This window comes from Rhinolophus sinicus, linkage group LG03, assembly GCF_036562045.2.
Source record: "Rhinolophus sinicus isolate RSC01 linkage group LG03, ASM3656204v1, whole genome shotgun sequence".
Lineage (NCBI taxonomy): Eukaryota > Metazoa > Chordata > Mammalia > Chiroptera > Rhinolophidae > Rhinolophus > Rhinolophus sinicus.
Window position 1 is genome coordinate 112,128,828 of NC_133753.1, and position 23,134 is coordinate 112,151,961.

Consider the following 23,134-nt stretch of genomic DNA (forward strand, 5'->3'; position numbering starts at 1 on the left):
ATGCTCCATGCACCTCACCCACATACACCTTCACTCTGTGTCCAGCTCTCTGTGCATGCTCCCAACAATGGTGAGAACAAGCTTTGGCAGATGGCTAGTGAGAACATGAAGAAAGCCAGCTCCAATCTGTGGGCCAGGGAGAGACCACAAACTTGAGCTTTAGCTCTGCCCTTGGGAAAGCAAAAGAGAAGCTGTAAATACCTGACCTGATGTGTTACAGGATGCAGAGAAGGCATACAAGTTTAAGAATTCTGCCACAAAAGGAAGCAAAATATGTGGAGCAGGCTTATGAATAGGAGGTTTGAGAAAGCCTCAGAATCCTCAGCATAGCTGACAGAAGGTATTTATCTCCCAATGCCAGTAAAGACTAAAGGAGATGACTGCTGCTGCAAATGTGAAGACAGTAGCGCAAGACTTCAAGGAATATTAAATATCAAGGAAATACTATGCCACTGACAAAACACAATAATCTTCCAGTAACCGACCTCAAAGACTTGGAGATCTATGATTTACCTGATTAAGAATTCAAAATAGCTGTTTTAAGAAAGCTCAATGAGCTATAAGAAAACACAGAAAGACAATTCAACAAGATCAGGAAAACAATACATGAACAAAAAGAGAAGTTTCACAAAGAGATAGAAACACACACACACACACACACACACACACACACACAAAAGAGAGAGAGAGAGAGAAATTCTGGATCTGAAGAATATAATGAATGAAATGAAAAATGGAATAGAAAACATCAATAAAAGAATGGATCAAGCAAAAAAGAATTGATGACGTAGAAGACAGATATTTTGATATTATCCAGTTAGTAAAGAACAAAGAAATAAGAATGAAAAATTAGGAAGTAATCCTACATGATCTATGGGATACCATCAAAAAAAGCAATCTGTGAGTTATTGGAATCCTTGAGAGAAAAGAGAGGGAGTTGCTGGCAGAAAGCTTATTTAAAGAAATAATGGGGGATAACGTCCCAAATCTGGGGGAGATTTGGATATTTAAATACATAAAGTACATAAGTCACCAAACAAACTCAGGTAAGAAGAAGAAACAAAAGTCATCAAAATCACACAAGAAGATGTAATATTGTCTCTGTTAACAGATAATATGATCTTACATATAGAAAATCCTAAAGACTCCACCAAAAACTGTTAGAACTAATCAAGGAATTCAACAAAGTAATAGGATACAAAAATCAATATATAGAAATCCGTTGCATTTCTATACATTAAGAACAAAATATCTGTTAAAGAAAATAGTTCCATTCCCAATAGATTAAAAAACAATAAAATACTTAGGAATAAATTTAACCAAGGAGGTGAAAGACCTGTACATTGAAAACTACAAGACTTTGACGAAATAAATTAAAGAAGACACAAATAAATGGAAAGATATCCTATGTTCATAGATCAGAAATATTAACATTGTTAAAATGTACATACTGCCCAAAGCCATCTGCAGATCCTGTGCTCCAATCAAAACTCCAAAGACTTTTTTCACAGAAATAGAAAAAACAATCCTAAAATTTGTATGAAACCACAAAAGACCCCAAGTAGCCAAAGCAATCTTGAAAAAAAGAGCAAAGCTGGAAACATCACACTTCCTGATTTCCAACTATATTACATAACTATCAGAATCAAAACAGTATGGCAATTTTATAAAAATAGACACATAGACCAATGGAACAGATTGACAATCCATGAGTAAACTCTCACATATGTGGTCAACTAACATTTGATGAGACAGCCTAGAATATGCAAGGAAAAAGGATAGTCTCTTCAATAAATGGTATTGGGAGAGCTGGATAATCCCATGCAGAAAACTTAAATTGAACCCCTATTTAACACTACACAGCAAAATTAACTCAAAATGGATTAAAGATGCAAATGTAAAACCTGAAAACATAAAACTCCTAGAAGAAAACATAGGGAAAAAGTTCCTTGACATTGATCTGGGCAGTGATTTTTTTTGATATGACACCAAAATCACAAGCAACAAAAGAAAAAAAAAAAAGTCAGACTATATCAAACGAAAGAGCTTCACAGTAAAAGAAGCAATCAATAAAATGAAAAGTGAATCTACTGAATGGGAGAAAATATTACCCAATGGCAAAAATAAAATAAATAAATAAACAATGCAATTAAAAAATGGGCAGAGGATCTGAATGGACATTTTTCCAACGAAGACATACAGATGACCAACAGGTACATGAAAAGATGCTCAACATCACTGATCATTAGAGAAACACAAATCAAACCCACAAGGAGATACCACCTCATACCTGTTAGAATGGCTGTCATCCCAAAGAAAATAAATAAGTGTTGGCGAGGATTTAGAGAAAAGGAAACCTCTGTGAACTGTTGGCAGGAATGTAAGTTCATACAACCACTGTGGAAAACAGTATGGCAACTTCTCAAAAATTTAAAAATAGAACCACCATATGATCCAGCAAACCCACTTCTGGGTATATATCCAAAGGAAATGAAACCAAGATCTCAAAGAGATAGCTGCACTCAAATGTTCATTGTACTAGTGTTCATAATGGCTAAGATATGGAAACAACCTAAATGTCCTTTGGCTGATTAGTGGATACAGAAAATGTGGTATACAGCCATACCTCAGAGAGATTGTGGCTTCGGTTCCAGACTACTCCAATAAAGTAAATATCACGCAATAAAGCAAGTCACATGAATTGTGGTAATCATTCTGCAATAGGTAAGTGTATCAAATCATCACAGTTTACACCTTAAACTTATACAATGCTCAATGCCAATTATATCGCAATAAAACTGATTAAAAAAAAAAAACCCAAGAAATTAAAGATTCAAAAGTCTCTGATAAAGTGAAATATTTACAATTACCAGTCTAAAGTTATATAAAAGCAAACTAAATTCCTTAAAGTAATAGTCTCCAAAGGAGACTCTAAAAATTATTCCATCAGGTTCTTGAAAAAAAGGGGAGGGGGGGATTGGGAAAGGGGAAGGATTTCGATGATCAAAGAAGTTTGAGACATACCTTTACTCCAAGCATTCCCAGAGCCTTTAACAGACTAAAGTAAATCTTTGAGAAAGGGGATACAGCACTAAGCATTTCCCAGTCTTATTGGATAATGCAACAGTGAACTCTGCCGTACGCGCATTCAGTAGCTCACAGTAGGGAAATGCAACTCCAGACAATGCCAGGGCCCAAGATTCTGGAAAACTGTTCTCCTCCCCGGATAGATTTCATTTGAGATGGCACACTTCCTTTTCTGTCCTTCAATTACATGCTAAGTACAATAAATTAACTAAGTTGTTTACAGGCTTAAACATCAGTTTGGCTGCCATATCTCTAGACTTGCCATAACAGTCTTTGCCTCTCGAACATGCCCCACTGGCCAGGGAGGCCCACCTTCAGATCGTGCTGCCCTCTGTGACCTACCTAAGAAGACTGCTTTTCTATGCGGTGGTTCTCTTGGAGCTCTAGCTGATTTTTTTCAAATCTTTTTAAAGAATTAGTCATCAAGGAAAAAAAAAACCACATCTAGAACTTGGGCTATCTGCTGCTTAAGGAAAGAATAGTGTCAGTGCATCTTCACTGGTACCCACATCCGTCTCCCTCCAGCATCTCTGTGTGTGGCCCAGAGGGATGTACTAGGTTTACCACGGGATTATCTATAAAAGTGCAAACAGTCTCTATCCCGGACTAAAAAATGCAAGTTCTGTCACCACCTGGTCATGTCAATGTTTTCTGGTAGGTCACTTAGATTAAAATGTGTTTTTTTCCATTAATTTTAAATTACTTTGCTCTAAAAAGATTTGAACTGTTATGCAATAAAAATTGCTTCTCTGTTCTGAGATTTTATAGCAGCTATTATCTATCCCTATAAGGAGGCTGCATAAATTATAAGGCCTGTAAAAATTCTACCTGTCCTGTGAAGACTGCAATGACAGGAACTCATTTTTTACAGATAAAGCAGGGATGTTTCATTAGTTCCCTTTTGCCCTGTGTTCATGGGACTCTAAAGTCAGGCTTTCTTAAGCAAAAACATAGTTAGCAGATGTGATTTCCATCTGTTTAGACCAAGGCTAGCTTGAATTTATAGTGTTTTTAATTATTACTAAAATCATGGTTTCTGTTTATAAAATCCTAACTAGTGAGCACGCATTGGCAATCCGTAAGGCAACACAGGTTTCATGCATTGTTTATCAGATGTCCTATCTTCGCTACTAGCAGTGGAAAACAGACATTTAGGTTCCAGTAGATGTGTGGGAAAATTGGCATTTCTGCTGGTGCAGTAGGTGGACAAAGGGCCTTTCCCAGTATTTACTGGTAGGTTCCTCTGAACCAAGTCGGGCTCCATAGCAACAGAATACAGGGTCCCTATGGAAACATGAAAAAATCCACTGCCAGTGGCAGAAAGGGCATCACGGGAACGTATACTTAGGGACATACCATCTGAATGCTGTCAGTTCAGGGTCTCTTTGGCTAGCCTAACACGATTACCTTAGTTTTATCTGTATTCAAAAAGGTCTGCTTAAAAGAGTCTATACCCTGAGGTGGTTTGAAAATATATAACAAAACCACAACTTTGTTATGAAACAAGCCTGTGAGCGTAAAACAAATCTAGAGCAGAAAGCTCAGATTGCCCCCAGATTCAGAGAGATGCTCCTCCCCTCCTTGAGCCCTCACTGCATTCCTGTAAATCCCCCCCCAGAAGCCCAGCTTGCCCGTACACGCAGTCTGCCAAAGGCTGAATCTTCACATTCACAAACGTGGCTCTGGCTCCAGCTCTTCGCATCCTGAAAACCTGAGCCCCAGGCTTTTCAGCAGCCAAAGACCAAAATGACATGAAAATAAAGAATTAAATGTGTGTTTCCATCATCTCCAAGTGGAAGAAACAAGTAGCAGCTCCTCCCAAAAGCCTTGCCCATTTAACCAATGTACCCAAGCCAGCAACCCCCACCCCCCACGCTGACCCTGGGGCAACATATGGCTATTGAAAATCTTTTTTCATTCCAAAACGAGATTTCTGACAAAATAATCCTAAGGTAGCTTGGCAAATATTCCAGCTCACAAAGAGGAAGCTCATTTTCCTGGGGACAACAGCAGAACCAAGTACATACTAGTACTTCCCAGTGAAACAGAGAAGCTGGGTAAAACAGGAGCCCACGGCCAGGTGCGTGATTCAGGAAACTCAGCTGATATCTCCATGACTCAAGAGGTTCCAAATGCTCCGTACAGGATGTCAGACAGAGTCTAATACAGGGATGGGAAGTGTGGGGCAATCGGGCCACCCAAAGACCATGACAGAACTCACTAATGGGTCGCTCTGTTCTCTCTCTCAGCACAGACAGGGCCCCAGAATCCTTCTAAACACAATGTCTGAGGTAGCTGCTTCCAAGAGATGGTACCCTCTCTCCCAAAAGGGAAGCTTTGGGTTAATTCCAGTCTAACACAACAGTATTCCAAAACAAAAAGAAGAAATAGGGTAAGTGTATGGGATATATGGCAAACAGTCTAATGTGGCCCCCTAAAGTGCTACCTGTATGGTGCATCTGTCTCCTGGAAGGAAAACATCCCTGGGTAAGTGAGCTGCATATGTCTTGAAGCCCTTAACCCCAAATCTGGGCTTAACATGCCTTGCTCACTGAAGCATGACATTCAAACAAGAATAAAGTTTATTTGCAGGAACTATTTTTATATAAACACCAACCACAGTTCTTGTCCCTTATTTGCCTACAGCTAGTTCAGGTTTTCATAAAATTGGCCAAGTTGAAAATCAGCTGTGAATATTTATTCACTGCTATGGTAATCAATTGTCACACTCCTCTTTGCTACGAACAGGAAATCATATACAGTTCAGTGTGTGGGAGTTAAGGCTTCTTACTTACTGTTCCAAAGTTCTCTTAACAAGTGCCAAAGACAGGCAGGGCACATCCATGGGAACCGATCTACCATCGGAACTAGCCTACACGGCAATCGAGTGGGTGACCCAGTCTCAAACCTCTCCTATATCTTCCTTGTAAGACACACTGCCTGCAATACCCCCATTACAGTTTTAATTAGAAGTTAGCATTTGACTCCTCCACCTAACAAACATGGGGTAAGACAGTTAAGTCTACCACGAATGAAACAGTCATCAGAATGTTCCCTTCCTTTGCTGTACTATCCAGCAGGAGAAGACTGGGCCTCTGGGCAAAGGCACAGAAGCTGGACTGGAGAAGGGACCTCTGGCCATGCTCTTGGTCCATTTGCGATTCTGCTGCAAGTGGCCCTGATTAAAATTATCTACTTTCTCTCCCATTAACCAAGGTGAAGCCAAGGACATCAGAGTGAGACTTTATGGCCAGACTTATCTCCTGTTCAACCAATCCTTCCCACAGACAGAGGGATGCCAGCGACTCACTTTGCTGCCGCTTTTCCTGTGAGCTTTTCCTAGTCCCATGAAACCAAATCTATAGGCAATCTGCATTTGCTAATAGGTTGGGTTCCAAAGTTGTGTTTGGAAATCAGTTGTGTGTACCTGCAAACACATTTTCCTGGAGTTCTGAAGTTGTAACTAATGGTTCGGTGCCTAGGGCAGCTTCAAACGCTCATTTACTCCACAGCTGCAGAACTGTGGAGATCACAGGTCTGGGTCTCAATTCGAGCTGCCTAGAGCTCCCTCAGTGCCAGAGAACCAGAAATGACTCCTCTCGTCTCAGTGCTCAGAGCGGGGGCCGTGGGAGAAGACAGGAGGCTGCCCTGGCTCCAAACCATCCCTGGAGCTGCAAACAGTTGAGGTCTTGAGGGGAATGGAACTTTGGGGTGAAGAGAGAATGGATCCCCATGATGTTGGTGAGGGCAAGGGGAGGGACCCCGAACAGCCTGGGCCTTCTGCTGATTTGACCCTGGCATTTGCTATTCAAGTTTCAGTCTCAAACGCTCTCTCCTTTACGAGCACAGAAATCAGCCTGTACTCTCTCCTCTGCCACCTGTTGTATCTAATCAGCATTTCTCTGGCCCTCTGAAAAACCAATCAGTCTCACTTTATCCGCCAGCCTGTTCCTATCATTGAAAGCAAAACACAAATGGCACTAGGAAATAATATGTCTTAAATCTAAGTGACACAGGATACAACATCTAAAACAGACAATGGGCTCAGTATGTTCCATTAAGGTAGTCATCAAGGGCCATGTACTCTGGTATCTAAAAAACTTCAGAAAACAATACAAAGGAATATTATGTAGCCCTGAAAAAGAAATCCTGTCACAGGCTACAACATGAAGGAGGTTAAGGATGTTATACTAAGTGTAATGTCTGTCTTAAAAGGACAAATACCATATGATTCCTAAAGTAGTCAAAATCTAAATTAAATATGAAGTATCTAAAGTAGTCAAAATTCTAGGAACAGAAAGTAGAAGTAAAAGGTGGTTGCCAAGGACTCGGGGAAGGAAAAAAGGAGAATTAAGATTTAATGGGTATAGAGTTTCAGTTTTGAAAGGTAAAGTCTAGAGGTCTGTTGCACAGCAATGTGAATATATTTAAGACCACTGGACTGCATACTTAAAAATGATTAAGATGGTAAATTTTATGTTATGTATTTTTTACTGTAATTTAAAAATAAATAAATAGATAAATAAATAACTTCAGCAAATTGAAAAGAGACCAACAAAATTTTATTTAAAAGTAAACCAAAAAACCTGAAATGACAAAATTATTTCCTTAGAGGTTAACTATCTTTGGCCTTGTAAATATTTTAAATTTAATATAGAAATGTGTGAAAGAATAAAAATCTATGGTATTTATAATTTTAGATTTAAGAAGATATTTGTAATAGTTAAAAGAATGTGGCTTTTTAGAATCAAAAGTCAGTCTTCGAATTTCATTTATTAAATACTGATTAGAAATGTTATTTTAAGGTTGAAATTTTACAAATACAATATTACAACATTTAAGAGAACTTAAGATTTCACCTTATTTGTAAGTTGAACTTACTAGATTTACAAAAAGTATTTAAGCACATAGGACAGTCTGTCAGGCTGGCAGCTAGATTACTTAAAACGAAGATTGAATTTATCAAATATACAGATTCCATTTTAAAAACTTGATGGTGTTTATATTTGTAAAACATTTGTCAAAGCCCTTTAATGTATTTGTTAAAGTCTGTGATACTAATGGATGAAACATCTGTATGCTAAATTTAGCTTAAGAAACAATGAAGTTTTTGGATTTATAACTTCGGTAAATCAAAAATTTACTATTAACACTAATAAGAAATAATCAGAGAAAAAAATAAGAAAAAATTCATTTACAGTTGCTTCAAAAAGAATAAAATGTCTCAGAATAAATTGAACCAAGGTAGTGAAAAAAGTGTGCACTGAAAACTATAAGACATTGACAAAAGAAATGGAAGAAGACACAAATAAATGGAAAAATATTCCATGCTATGAATTAGAAGAATTGATATTGTTTAACTGTCCATACTACCCAAAGCTGTCTGCAGATTCAATGCAATCCTTATTAAAATTACAATATCATGTTTCACAGAAATAGAACAAATAATACTAAAATTTGTATGGAACCACAAAAGACCCCCAATAGTCAAAGAGATCTTTAGAAAGAAGAAAAAAGATGGAGGCATCATACTTTCTGATTTCAAACTATATTATACAGCCAAAGCAATCAAAGCAAAATGATATTAGCATGAAAACAGACACATAGATCAATGGGACAGAATAAAGAGCCCAGAAGTATACTCATGCGTGTATGGTCAATTAAGTTACAACAAAGGAGCCAAGAATATACAATGGGGAAAAGATAGTCTCTTCGATAAATAGTGTTGGGAAAACTGGACGGCAACATGCAAAAGAATAAAATTGGACCTCCACCTTATACCATACACAAAAATCAACTCACAGTGGATAACAGTTTGAATGTAAGACCTGAAACTATAAAACTTCTGGAAGAAAACATAGGTGTTAAGCTCCTTGACATCAATCTTGGCAATAATTGTTTGGATTTGACACAAAAAACAAAGGCAATGAAAACAAAAATAAACAAGTGGGACTCCAATCTAAAACTCTTCCTCTGCATAGCAAGGAAACCATCAACAAAATGAAAAGGCAACCTACTAATGAGAGAAAATATTTGCAAATCATATATCTAATAAAGGGTTGATAAATATATAAAGAACTCATACAATTCAATAGCAAAAAAAAATCAATCCAATCTAAAAATGGGCAGAAGATCTGAATAGCTGTTTTTCCACAGACGACATACAGATGGCCAACAGGACATGAAAAGGTGCTCATCATCACTAATAATCAAGGGAATGCAAATCAAAACTACAAGGTGATACCACCTCACACCTATTAGAATTCTTGTGCTCTGTTGGTGGGAATGTAAATTGGTGCAGCCACTATGGAAAATAGTACGGAGTTTCCTCAAAAAATTAAAAACATAACTACCATATGATCCAGAAATTCCATTTCTGGATATTTATCTGAAGGAAACAAAAACACTAATTTGAAAAGATATCTGCACCCCCTGTGTTTACAGTAGCCAAGATATAGAAACAACTTTAGAGTTCATCAATAGAAGAACAGATAAAGAAGACATATTTCTCTCTCTCTCTCTCTCTCTCTCTCTCTCTCTCTCTCTCTTGCTCTCTCTCTATGTAGCCATAAAAAAGAATGAAATCTTGCCATTTGTAACAACGTGGATGGATCCTGAGGGCATTATGCTAAGTAAAATAAATCAGAGAAAGACAAAAATTATATGACTTCACTTAAGTGGAATCGAAAACAAACAAACAAAAAAACAAACAAACTCATAGTCACAGGGAACAGATTATAGGTTGCCAGAGGCAGGGGGTAGATGAAATGCATAAAGGTAGTCAAAAGGTACAAACTTCCAGTTATAAAATAAGTAAGTCCTGGGGATATAATATACAATATCATGACTATAGTGAAAAATACTGTATTGTATATTTGGAAGTTGCTAAGGGAGTAAGTAATCTTAACAGTTCTCATCACAAGAAAAAAAATTTGTATTGTGTGGCAATGGATGTTAACTAGACTTATTGTGGTATATTTCACAATATATACAAAAATCAAATCATTATGTTCTACATCTGAAACTAATAAAATGTTATGTTAATTATATCTCAATTTTAAAAAACATACACAAACACACATATACATATACACACATACTACATACATACCATATATACATATAAATGTACACACACATATTAAAACTATTTTATTAATCTGGGCATTTGTTCATTAATATTTCTATTTCTCCAAATCAAAAGTGATGAAACATCAATTAGGAAAGAGTAGCAACCCTGAAGGATGAGTAAACTTTAAAGTTCAATTAATTTTATGATCAGATTAAAACCTCATCAAGGAATCATAAACCTCTTCATGTCTAGTAATATCTTCTTTATGGAAATTTTTCTAATACATTTTTTTTTCCAACCAGATTCTTAGGAAAGGCTTGTAACCATGCTATTCCCTACACTCTCCTTTTCGGTTCTGCCTGCCTGATGACATCCGTCTGTCTTCCGGATACAGAGCTTGTTACTCACAGTGTACTCTGTGGACCAGCAGCTTTTGCACAGCCTGAGAGTTTAGCAGAAATGCATAATCTTGGGCAGGATGAAGCAGGGGTGGGGAGAGATGAGAGGATGGGACTTGCCCTCCAGAAAGAACTAATCCGCTACCTAAAAGAGACTTTTTCAAATACAGGTATTTGCATGAAACCATCCTTTCTTGTCTTCTAGGTAAACTGACTACCAAAAATTAAACTAAAATGATAATTGATTCCTGTGCTTCGATTCCTTTTGGTGACTGGAAACAGTTAAAAATGGTGACTGTGGTATGTGCCGGGCAGCAAAACCTAGTCGAAAAAGAGATTATGAAGCAGAACCAGGAATCCTGTGCTCTCTCGTCTTCCTTCTCTACCCACAAGGGTGCCTCACCAGTGCCTGCTGTTGAGAGTACAGACGTACTGGAGGCAATTCCAAGAACAAGGAAATCAGGAAAGCTTGATTGTCGTCTGGGTTAAGCTACGAAATCAAGACATCAGAATGAAGAGATGCAAAATACCCTTAAAGAGACCAAATACCTCCCAGGCCTCTGAGACTAGACAGTATGCTGATGAAATATATTAACATATCTAAAGGAAAAATGTTTCAGTCTCCTGGGGCAGTTGGTCAGCCAAGAAGTCTTAGAAAAGAGAGCATTTTAGAGGCAAATGCTAGAGGCGTCCATCTCAGCAAGAAGGAGGACACCTTGCAACCTGTCTAGTGTGCGATAAAGGAAAAGTTATTTTCACCATTATAATTTTCAGGTATGATGGTACTAGTAGAATTGGACAGCTTTCTGAGATGGGCTGCACTATTGAATAAAAAGACAGTTTGGGGGCTATGCAAGGCTGGGGCCACGAAATACTGAAACTCTAACTGAACTTTCTTGGATCCTAGCTCCCCACACCAGTTTGGCAGTAAAATCTAGCTTTCCATGTGCCAGGCCTTCAAGGAGAGAAGGAACGGCCAGAAGATGGCCCAAGCACCTCTTCAGGCTCTGTGTCACTTGATGAATCAGCATCCTGGCTTTATATGTAATTCCTACGACCTTGTTTAATAGAAATGAATCCTGGAAAATAAAACTGCTCTCCCAGTATGCTGACAATTGTGCTTACAAGTTTGAACACTGGCAAGGACACCAGCCAGCCAGGCGGGTCCCCACTCTCCACTCTGTGTGCACTTGGTGCTTTCCTCTGAAAATGCCCCATCGTCCTGGGCCATAGATATCAGTTCATGATTATTCTCTAAGATGTTTGGTTATAAACATGTATTTTTTCTTATTCAGCATCATTATGAATCAAAGATATGCAAATTAATAAAAAATTAGCAAAGAAAAAATTGGCACAGGGTATAAACAAACAAATATTCTCATACACTGCTGATGAGAGTCATAAATTGGAAACACACCAAAGATCTTAGAAATATGTGTAAACCTCTGACCCAGCAATATTACTGCTAGGAATTTATCCTTACCTATTAATCGAAGATATGCACAAAGATTTAATCACAGTAATGTCTTCTAGAGCAGTCAGTTCATAGTAGGTAAAACTTGAAAATCACATAAATATTCAATAGTTGAAATTGGTTAAATAAATATCTATAATGCAATAATGCTGACATTTGCAATATGTTACAGAAGTACATTTACTGACCAGGAAAGACATTCACAATGCATTTTCATTTTCTTCTTTTTGTTTAGTTACACTTTCTATTTTTTTTTCAATAAACAGTAATTATCATATAGAGTCCTAGTTCTAAATTAACGTTGAAGACTTGTCACCATCTACAAAAAGAATAGAATCCAGGGGTTGAAAGGAGGAGGACACATATACTGGTCCAAGCCGTTTGTGTGTGTGTGTGTGTGTGTGTGTGTGTGTGTGTGTAAGAGAGATGTTCCATTGACTTGGATCCAACTCTTGGTGACCCTATGAATGAGTGACATCCATCTCAACAGCCCTGCTCAGCTTCTGTAGACTCATGCCTCTAGCCTCTTCTATGGAGTCAACCCATCTCGTATTTGGTTTTCCTCCTTTCCTGCTGCCTTCTCTTTCAAAGGAGCCTCAAAAAGATATTAATGGCACATCCAAGGTCACCCAACTGAGGGGGGGCACAGTCAGTGCTATCATCCAGCTCTGCAGATTCCTAAACCCAGATGTGTCCAATCATTCCTAGTGCCTTCAAATTAGAGCAGAACCTGTCTCTCTCTATGCATCTCAACACCAGTGTCTCAGCCCAGAAAGCAAAGGTGTCCCTCTAGCTGTGGTTGAACCAAAATATTTGAATAAAATCGTTTTTAATGATCTGTCTTCTACATGTCCTATATACAATGGTAAGAAACCTCAATTGCAAACTGCACCCCACAAGGTAATCTAGGATTTTCTGAAGTGTTTCATAAAATATCAAATTTCTCTCAAGACGTCTTGCGATGAATTGGTGAGATGGGGAGGGGAAGGGAGAGAGAAAATGACTGTGAAAAAAGAAGGTCTACTTTGTGACCCAGACTTATAGTCATTTCGTATTGTGAAAGCTCCTCTACTTTTAATCATCCTATGTACCAGAAAAGAACATGTTGGTCTCTCCCAAGTTGACTCAGGACTCTGGTAAGCTGCTGCAAGAAAGTTGTATCTCTGTTGTCTTGTAACCAAAATCGAATGACCAATTTCCAAAGAGACAGTTATTGAAGAAGCATAATTAACATTGCTGCATCTGGCCTTGAATCATCTTCCTATAACACATGTTTTCTCTGCAAGTGACATTCATTTGGAAAATTTTGATAGGACAGAGGGACAGAGTTAATGCTTCCCCCTTACCCAGACCAAGAAAGCAGCCAAGCGTGAAAGGGAGTGATCCCAGGTGCCCATCACCCCAGGCTTTCCTTTCGGCTGCCATTAATAGATGTAAACCAGCACTGGGAAAAATATATGAACCTTAAAGGGATGAAGGTTTTACTTACGGACACACATTTCCCTGCTTTCATAAAATCCAGGACAACACTGGGATTTGCGTCTATACATAGTTTTTTCCCCATGTCGATAGGCTGTCCGATAACTGACTCTATATAGAGGGGGAAAGCACATTGTTACTTCTTTTGACCTGCAATTTGATTAGAAATAAAGAATTTACATTAACATGAAGGAGCTATTAAATATAATAAAAATATGAAAAGCAAAGCACTCCAAGATAATAAAGAAGAAACAAAACATGGAATATATGTCTTGACCAATATTATGCTAACTCTTACCAATTTGCTAAGAATATATTAAGATTGCCCATTTAAGCCAATTTATACTTTATTTCAAGGGATCGGAAGTTTCATGACTTCCTTATTTCCCTCATCTTGAGATATCTTGAAAAGTATTAATTTCAGATATGACACTTATCTAATCATCATTCCCTTACATATATTTTAAAGGAGGAATTCAGAGAATTCCTGTAAAAGTTTGTGACAATGCAATCTCACCTCACTATAAAAAAGGATGATAAACAAGAACCTTACATTTAACTAAAGTGTCATTGATTCATTAGTTTGTTTATATTAGGTTAGTGCAAAAGTAATTGCATTTTAAAAGGTTAAAAATAATTGCAAAAACCACCATTACTTTTGTACTAACCTAATATAACACGTGTTTATTGAGCACTTATTATATTCCAGGCACTGTTCTATGCACTGGAGAAATAGCTTACAGTCAGGAAAAGAATATAAAGTCTTGCCCTCAAGGAAATTACATTCTACTGGGCAAGACAGACCCGTAGAATTTAAGTAAAGATACTCATTAAACAAATATATCTTATAATGACTGGTAATGATTAAATGGTATGAAAAAAATAATAAAGCCCGACTAAGGCAATAGAGTATGAGAGGAAGGGATACGAGTTTAGATAGCATAGTCAAAGAAAGCTTGTCTGAGGAAATGACACTGAGAATAACATCACTTAGTACAACATAAATCAGCAGGGGCCACACTAAACCCATGACTTACATCACTACAAGTATTTTATTAATGTATCATGGTTCTCTTTCATGTTAACATTAATACTTAATTTATTTTGTTTTCTGTTTTCACACTTATAGAAAAAGTATGTGGTATATATTACTTAAGTTGAGGTCAAATTTAAGTCAGCCTACATTGAGTCAGATGTTCAAGTAGAAACATATGCTGAGATATGTTTCTTGCTACCCGGTGATGTCCGTATTTAAGAGTGTATCCGCTTATTATGCACAACCTAAAAGCTGGATGAATTCGTGCTAATCAAAGCATGGTAACCAGTTGTCATTTGCTCCGTAACCTCCTCAAGGGCACGGACAATCTTTTTGCTTTTCTGTGTCTCCTGTGATTTGGAATCAGGCTAGGAAAATAGCAAGCACTCAGGAACAACTCACTAGGTGAATGGAAGCACCTGTTCAAGTATTTAATATCTGTTATCAAACTCCTCTCCAGTTAGCCAAACTCATAAATATAGCTGAGCTTTCATTACCTGTGTCGTGTACATTTAAACCAGTTCAGAATGTCAGTACAGCTAGTGTAGTAAATTTGATCAAAGGGATGTGGGTATGATTCTTGCACAGTTACTGAGTAGCTGAAAAGAAAAGGAAAGACAAGGAATCAGTATTTCTCTTTCTTACATTAATGATATACTGTGTACAAAAAAACAATCATAGGCTCAATTATTTCCATTTGCAACTACACACTGACTCAACAGAGAATCTCCATGTTTTCATATTTTTGTTTGAACACCAAAGGGACCAAGATTAATAATATATATATTTTTAAAAACAAGAGTTCACACTATAAACTTCAAAAAAATTCTTTTTTACTACCCACCATATACTCTGTCATTCTGAAATTTTAAAACATATCACCATATATTTTTTCTGTATTTAACTCCAACCTCTCGCCCCAGGGGTCCAGGGATAAACAAAACGTTTCACAAAAAAGTTTTCCATGTACGTCTGCACGCAAATAATAAGGGTAATCAGCATTGAGACAATTTGAGTATTCATAACAGAGTACATTTTGCTACTGATTCTGGAAGATCAGGAATAGCATATTTCTCAGCTTGAAACTTGGAATAATTTGCTTTTGTGTGCCCACTCTACTACTCAGGCAGTGGAATACATACAACTTCTAAATAAAAACTACAAAGTCTTTAAACCCAGTTCTAAACATATTGCTGAGACAATTAGCCTGAAGTAATCATATCAAACCTGCTGCTACTTGAGCAGCCTGTTTCCCAGTACATTCTCACTAACAGCTTCTTATAAAAGTAAAACCATGTCCTCCTATGGGCCTAAAAGTGTGGGTGAAAAACATCCACGAAATATAAAGAACATTCAATGCTCAGTTCCACACTTCTTCATGTTAAAGCAGTCTATGACCTGCTCAAGAGCTCTGAGTTCCTACCTCCAGGAAAATCTGGAGAATTCTCTTTTCTAGTTTGTTTTCTTTTCTTTAAAACTCTTAAAGATTTCCGTTAAAATCTTTAATTCACACTAGCAAATAAAATGGGCTACAATCACAGACTCACTTGCTGCAAATCAATAGCCCAAGTTTATTAAAAGGAAATATCAGCTAACTAGAGAAGGTAGGGGAAAAAATGAGGTTGAAATTCCAGCATGAAGAATTCAGGTTAGATAGAGGGCAGAACCTTCTCAAGTGAAAAGCTATGTGGTGTTGGCCTCACAAACAGTGGGCTTTCTTTCCCCATCCGGTCTCTTAGTCATTATGTACTTTGGCTTCAATAGGACTTCTGTGTTCATTCTCTGGGACGTGGCAACTTGATTTCTAGGTAAATGCAAGGATCCTCCACAAATCTTTGGCAGATGCAAATAGGCTCTATTGAAAAGATCGCTGGATTAGAAGAAGTCAAGGTTATAATCTTGACCTGGCACTGAGAGACTGGGTAACCTTCAGCAAATAACCTTACTTCCCTGGGTTTTGATTATTACATCTTAAAACCAGGGAGTCAGAGACGGTCTTGAAGATCCATTCCCACCTGACATTCTGAATTTCTAACATACATTTTAGATGACTATTTCCTTGTACTCCAATAGGTGACACCTGCTGCCACCTGCAAGAACAGGTTCAGATGAGCACAGAGTATGCAGTTGCCTACATTTGTAACGTAACTCCTTTTGGACGGCCTCTATCAAAATATAAATGTTTTTGGAATGAAATATCACGTTAAACTATCAATATTTTCTTCAGACCTAACAACAACCTGAGGTTCAGGTTTTTGAAAATTCTAAGGCTTCCTTGCTAGCTTTTTTTCCCCCTTCCTACCCCGGTGCTTGTAAATAACTGAATTTTGAGGCCTGCAGAATTATTTCTCCATTCCACTTCAAGTGAAGAGCAAAGAGAATGAATGTCCTCTGTATATGGAACTGCTATATAGGTGCGGTCCTACATTACCCGTGAGCAAAATAGAGCAACTTTCTCTTTTTAAAATTTATTTTTATTTTGCAGTTACAGTTGATTTTCAATATTATGTTAATTTCAGGTGTGCAACATAGTGATTAGACATTTATATAACTTATTAAGTGATCCCCCCATAAGTTTAGTATCCACCTGGCACCATACATAGTTATTACAATATTATTGACCATATTCCCTATTCTGTACTTTACATCCCCACGACTATTTTGTAACTACCAATTTGTGCTTCTCAATACCTTCACCTTTTCCACCCAGCCCCATTACCACCCCTCTCAGGGGGCAACCATCAAAATATTCTCTGTATCTATGAGTTTGTTTCTGTTTTGTTTGTTCATTTATTTTGTTTTTGAGATTCCACATATAAGTGAAGTTATAAGGTATTTGTCTTTCTGTCTGACTTATTTCAATTAGCATAATATCCTTTAGGTCTATCCATGTTGTTGCAAATGGTTAAGATGTCATTCTTTTTTATGGCTGAATAATATTCCATTGTATACATGTATATATGTTCTTTATCCAATCATCTAAAATAGAATAACTTTCCACATGTGCTATAGGAATGAAAAAGAAGCCACTCTAAATTAATGCGAGTGTGGGGAAAAATGCATTCTACAAGGCTCTACAGTACTAAATTTAGCTTAACTGAATTAGTTTGTTGGAACTAGACCTGATGCAGTATTCCATAAAATTCCAAAGGCCATGTTATGTTGTTAAGGTCTGAATGCCTTAGAGCAAAAGTGATCATCAACAACTGGGTCTCGGCCAAACACATCCCATTCGATGTGGGGAGGGCAAGTTACTCCACAAGCATATGTGAAAAATGTTTTCACTAATTTCTAGCAGTCTAGAAGATTGCTTAAATAAGAGGAAATGTTCAAGTCCAGGAAATTCCTCTTGCCACTTGCTGCTCACCAACTGTATACATTTGTAGACTGTTTCTCTGGTTTTAAGATATAAAGAAAGGTCTCCTCTATAAAAGAGTAATCAAACCATTCAGGATTCCAGTTGGACAAACATTGATTGAACAATTCCTATGCAATTTGTGCTCTCAAAGAGCTCTCAAGAGAGGCCAGCATGTAAATACTGAAAATAATGTGATATGGCTTTCACAGATATGGGGGTGCCAAAAAATGCACATATTTTAAGAGATATTATCTATGTATTACTTTTTAAAGTTGAATTATAGTAGCAATGTGTAGTATGATGTTCACTCAAAAGATGGCTTTAATCAAATGAATGCTAGTGTCATTCATTGTATTATAATTTTAATACAGTTTTTTTTTTCCCTTTCTTAAAATGTGTATACATTTTTTTGGTACCCTCTGTGTGTATGTGTGTGTGTGTGTGTGTGTGTGTGTAAATACAAAGGTATAAAGTTCACTGTTTTGAGCATTTCTCTTCAATCTTGACTCTTTGCATTAAAATTATTCAGAGGGGGACGGCTGGTTAGCTCAGTTGGTTAGAGCGCAGTGCTCTTAACAACAAGGTTGCTGGTTCAATCCCCGCCTGGGCCACTGTGAGCTACGCCCTCCACAACTAGATTGAAACAACTACTTGACTTGGAGCTGATGGGTCCTAGAAAAACACACTAACAATAAATAAAAGTTTAAAATTATTCAGAGGCTCAAACTCCATTCAGAATTGACTGAATATAAATTACTTTTCACAGTGGCCAGAAACAAGCTTCTACTTAAGTTTACAGGAGAAGGGTTTTAAATTCTTTTCAATCCAAATTTATTTTTTCTTGTGTTCTCTTTATATATGTTCTTTTTCTTCTATACCATCTTTCTCTCTTTTTTTCATTTTTAATGGTAGTATAGTCACACTACAAAACTTGAAAAATAAATTTTAAAAAAGAGATGGAGAGAATTCCATTAACTTTTACACCACCATCAATAGCATTTTACTGTACTTCTTTAGAGTCTCTAGGGGTTTATAGTTTTAGTTTAGTTTTCCTTTTTACATTCTTATAATCATACCATGCACATGATTTTGAAACCTGCTTTTGAAACTTAAGAGGACATATGAATGCATTATAAGCGTTTTTCCACGTTAGTCAGTAGCCTTCAAATTCTGACCGCCAAATACTCCATAAGTGACTACATCTCATTTACTCAACACCCATCTATTATTAGACAATTAAGTCGTCACTTTCCCAGGGGCCACTTTCTGGAAGCTGTGTGCTTCCACCCGGAGGGAAATGTCCTCGACAATGGGCCTTCCCGCTCTGGTGTTCATCACTGCTTCCTCATACAGTGGCTGGGCTGCTGTTACTAGGACTTAAATAGCACCTCTGCTAACCATCCACACCGTCACATTCATCAGCAGCTGCTCTTAAAGGGAAGGAATCTTTCAATTGTCCAGTCCACTCCCGTTTGCATCACAAATGAGCAACACTGAGCCCCCAGTGCTAGTGGGCCGTCTAGAGACAGAACTAACGTCACAGCCCAAACACCATACTGCCCGTCTGTCTCCTCTGAGATGTCACTAAAAGATCTGAAGCTTCTAAAGCAGTCAGTGAGTGGTAAACTGTGGTATAGAAGGAATCTGATCTCAATTCTGCACTATTTTAAGCATGGAGAGGCAAAAACCCTTTATCTTTCTGCTTGTTTGTTTAATCTTCTCAAATACCCTGAAAACATATCATCACCGTGATTTTAACTTATTAAGTATTATCCGGGGAAGAACCCCAGCAAGATTTAATTTAAGGTCAAAGAACAAGGGGGAAAAAAAAGCTATCATCACTTGGACACGTTCCAAAGTGGTTAATTACATTTTTATCTGCTTAAATTATCTTGTTACTTTAATCAGTTATGGTAATAATCATGATTTTGTATCTCTGCTCCCTTCAGAACTGCTGCTTCAATGACTACCAGTTCTGTGGTCCACCCCCAGGGGTTGGTGGGGCGAAGAATGGCTTCTCTTTATTTGCGCCTTCTTTAGAAGAAACCCCAATAATCGGAAGAACTTAAATTTACAGAACAGGGAAAGGGGGTGGGGAGAAGGAACAGATGATTTGTGGATTTATTCATTTTCCAAAAGGATGCTGTATAGAATTCATTTACTACCAAGCATACCTTGTGTATCTTAAATGATTTAATTTTCCTTACTTTCATTTTAGGGGCAACTTCTGAGAATCAGAATTGCTGCATTAAAATGAGGTATACTTTTATTTGATAATAAATCATTCAGTGGGGCTGGGGCAGGGCCTGAGACTCTGCATTTCCAACAAGCTCCCGTGAGATGCTTACACCCCAGCTCCACAGACCACACTCTGAGAAGCAAGGCTTCAGGTGGTTCCATGGCTCGGAACCATTGGGTACAGGTGGGTTTTAGGATAAGGAATGCCCACAATGAGCCCTATTGAGCCCCACTGACAAGAATTTTGTCCTTGAAGCGAATCATCCTCTCCACATTCAAGCCTATTTCAGTTTTTGAAAATACAGAAGAACCTGTCATTGCACCTTTACTTGATCATTTTAATTCATGCTCTTTTCTCCATTCTTGTCAAAATAATTCTGCTTTCTTTCACCTTTCTTCAAAGATTCATTATTTAGCCTTGTAACAGGAAATCTATCAACAAGAACATTGTAGCAGTCAATGCTTCTTTCTAGCAGTTCATAGAAAAAATAGTCAGGAAAAAATCTCCATCATTTCTCTGTTTTTTTCATGCCCAATTTCCCTCCCCATTAGTGAGTATTTTAGAGGTTACTCTAATTACTTGTGCAACAGTGGAATTATATTATGTTTAAAAATGAATGTGCCTTTTATCTGTCTCTCCCTCTCTCCCACTCCCCCAACTGATGTCCATATTAGTAACTTTATTTCCTATCAGAAAGTGAAAATTCATTCAACAATTATTTACTGAGCATGTGCCGTATGCAAGGCAATGTTTTAGACACAGGGCCTCATCAAGAGTGAACAAGCCAATGTAAAGTGTCAGCAAGTTTGGTTAAATATTGAGCAAGGAATCAGGAAAAAATGTGTATGTTTGAGTGGGAGCTAGATTACTTGTAGTCTTGGATTCTTTTCTCTTTATAGCCTTTCCCTCAGACAGTTCACCTGTTCACATCTCATCATGCTCTCAAATCCACATTCCCAAACATTTCCAGGCCCATATTTCAGACTGATCTTATGAACACAACAGAGTAAACCTCACTAATCTTTTCTCTGTCAAATCAACTCTCTTCCTTTTATTTTTCCATATGTACAATGACACCCCCCACTGTATTACCCAGCAGGTTCTAAATCTCAGCCTTTCCTGCCTCCCTCACATCCGATAGTCAATGTCTTACCAAGATCTGTTGACGTCCATTTCATGGTATCTTACAAATCGGTTTTTCCTCCCATTCCTAAGCTATCATCCTCCAAGAAGTTCAACCACCAGTGGACACTCCCTTTCCTAAATTTGATATGTACCCATTCATGTATTAATTGATTACTTTTTTATTACTTTAATAAATATTATGCACTTTGTTGGTGAAATGTTTTACGAAAGGTGCTATGAAGATTATAAAGATAATTAATAGGCGATTCCGTCCTCTTAAATTCTGTATAATATAGTTAATGCCACAAAAATATAGAACTTTATTACATATACATATTTCCTCCACAGCTTAAAGTTTCATAGTGATATATAAATCAATTGATCAATTAGGAAAATATATTTTTGCTACCCTGATTGTAATACTGCCAGTGGAGATGGGAACAAGCCCTCGTCAAAAAATAACATTGTAAGTAAGGAACCAGTGTGCCCCTAGAATGAGCTGCTGTCTTGATAGGCTCTGAGCTCTGTGCATCTTACCAGTGGGTGACAACAATGATTAGAATGTGTGCTCTTTGGGGTATTAGTCATGGTGCTGTAGGTGACAGGAAAAAGACCAAAAGTTTGATGTCATTTCACTTACAGCTATTAACAATACATATTACTCTCTAGTACTTGGCATCTTCTATTTGTTTGAAAAACGTGCATTTGCAATGTTATTTTGGGATAAAGATACTTTCTTAGCAATACAAGTAGCACATTAGAGCAGAGTATATTAGAGACTGCATATAATTGTACTGCAGTGCCCCTAGATGGTTTGTGCTATTTTTGTGTTCCAAAAGGGACTACAGGATCCCTGAGAATGACTTATTGTTTGTACTTCCTCTGCGGTTCCTACTGCAAATTGCCCAGATCTGGACACTACATCATCTGCTCTCATGTAATCTATTCACTCTTGCCCTCCTCCAATACTGTACCGATTCTAATGTTGGAGGGCACGGCCTTTAGATGTCCGCATGGCACTGGTTTCAAGCTACCCCTCCTGGTCCCTGCTACCATTCATCTTATTCAGTTCTTTAAGAACATCTCAGGTGACACTACCTCCAGGCAGCTTTGCCAGGTCCTCTAAAAATCATGTCTCCCTTTTCAGGTCACCTCAGCACAATTTTTTTAAGCCATAGATTTCAACATTTAAGTACATTATTACATACTGTCTTCCAGTACTCACTCATTGGTTCCCATACAGAAGTCTAACTTCCCCAAATTATTGTAAATAGATTCTAAGCAGGGACAAGAAGACCTGAGGAAGCTCGTTTTAATTGAGGTATTAATGTTTTCCCTGAATTGTACAATTACACCTGTGCAAGAATCAATATTTCAAGTTTTTTCTAATGTAATAGGTATTCTATAAGACCAAGGTGATTAATACTACCCAATTTATTAGTCATAACTAATGATATTTACATAAAAGTCATTTCACGATCTCTTCTCAAATCCTAATTGTATATATCAGACTGATAAGGATAGTATTTATTAGTCATAACTAATTATTTTTACATAAAAGTCATTTCACGATCTCTTCTCAAATCCTAATTTTATATATCAGACTGATAAGGATAGTATATAAAGGAACTTATCAGAAATTATTTCTCAGATTACTTTCAGAACTATTACCTTTCCCAGTGGCTACAGACATTAGGGTCTTCAAGATTCAGAGGACATGCTCTCCTTATCCAGTGGCACAATAATAAACAGATAAAGCCCAGGCAAGAGTTCAAAGAAATAACCATTTTGTCTGAAACACAACCTACAAGAAAAAAAAAAAAAAATCCAAATTAGAGATGCATTAAAATGGCCCAAACAGAATTC

At 37.4% G+C, this 23,134-nt stretch overlaps 1 protein-coding gene across 3 annotated transcripts in view; it reads right to left on the minus strand.

Moving 5' to 3' along the window:
- Positions 1 to 23,134, minus strand: part of MEGF10 (multiple EGF like domains 10) — a 155,296-nt gene that overhangs the window by 94,289 nt on the left and 37,873 nt on the right. For all 3 annotated transcript variants that reach the window (XM_074328539.1, XM_074328540.1, XM_074328541.1), the window contains exons 2-4: positions 22,940 to 23,072; positions 15,044 to 15,145; positions 13,521 to 13,621 (exon numbers count right to left, since the gene is read on the minus strand). In XM_074328539.1, the coding sequence (XP_074184640.1) occupies positions 13,521 to 13,621; positions 15,044 to 15,145; positions 22,940 to 23,055 (319 nt within the window). In that variant the 5' untranslated portion in view covers positions 23,056 to 23,072. The remainder of the gene's footprint in view (positions 1 to 13,520; positions 13,622 to 15,043; positions 15,146 to 22,939; positions 23,073 to 23,134) is intronic.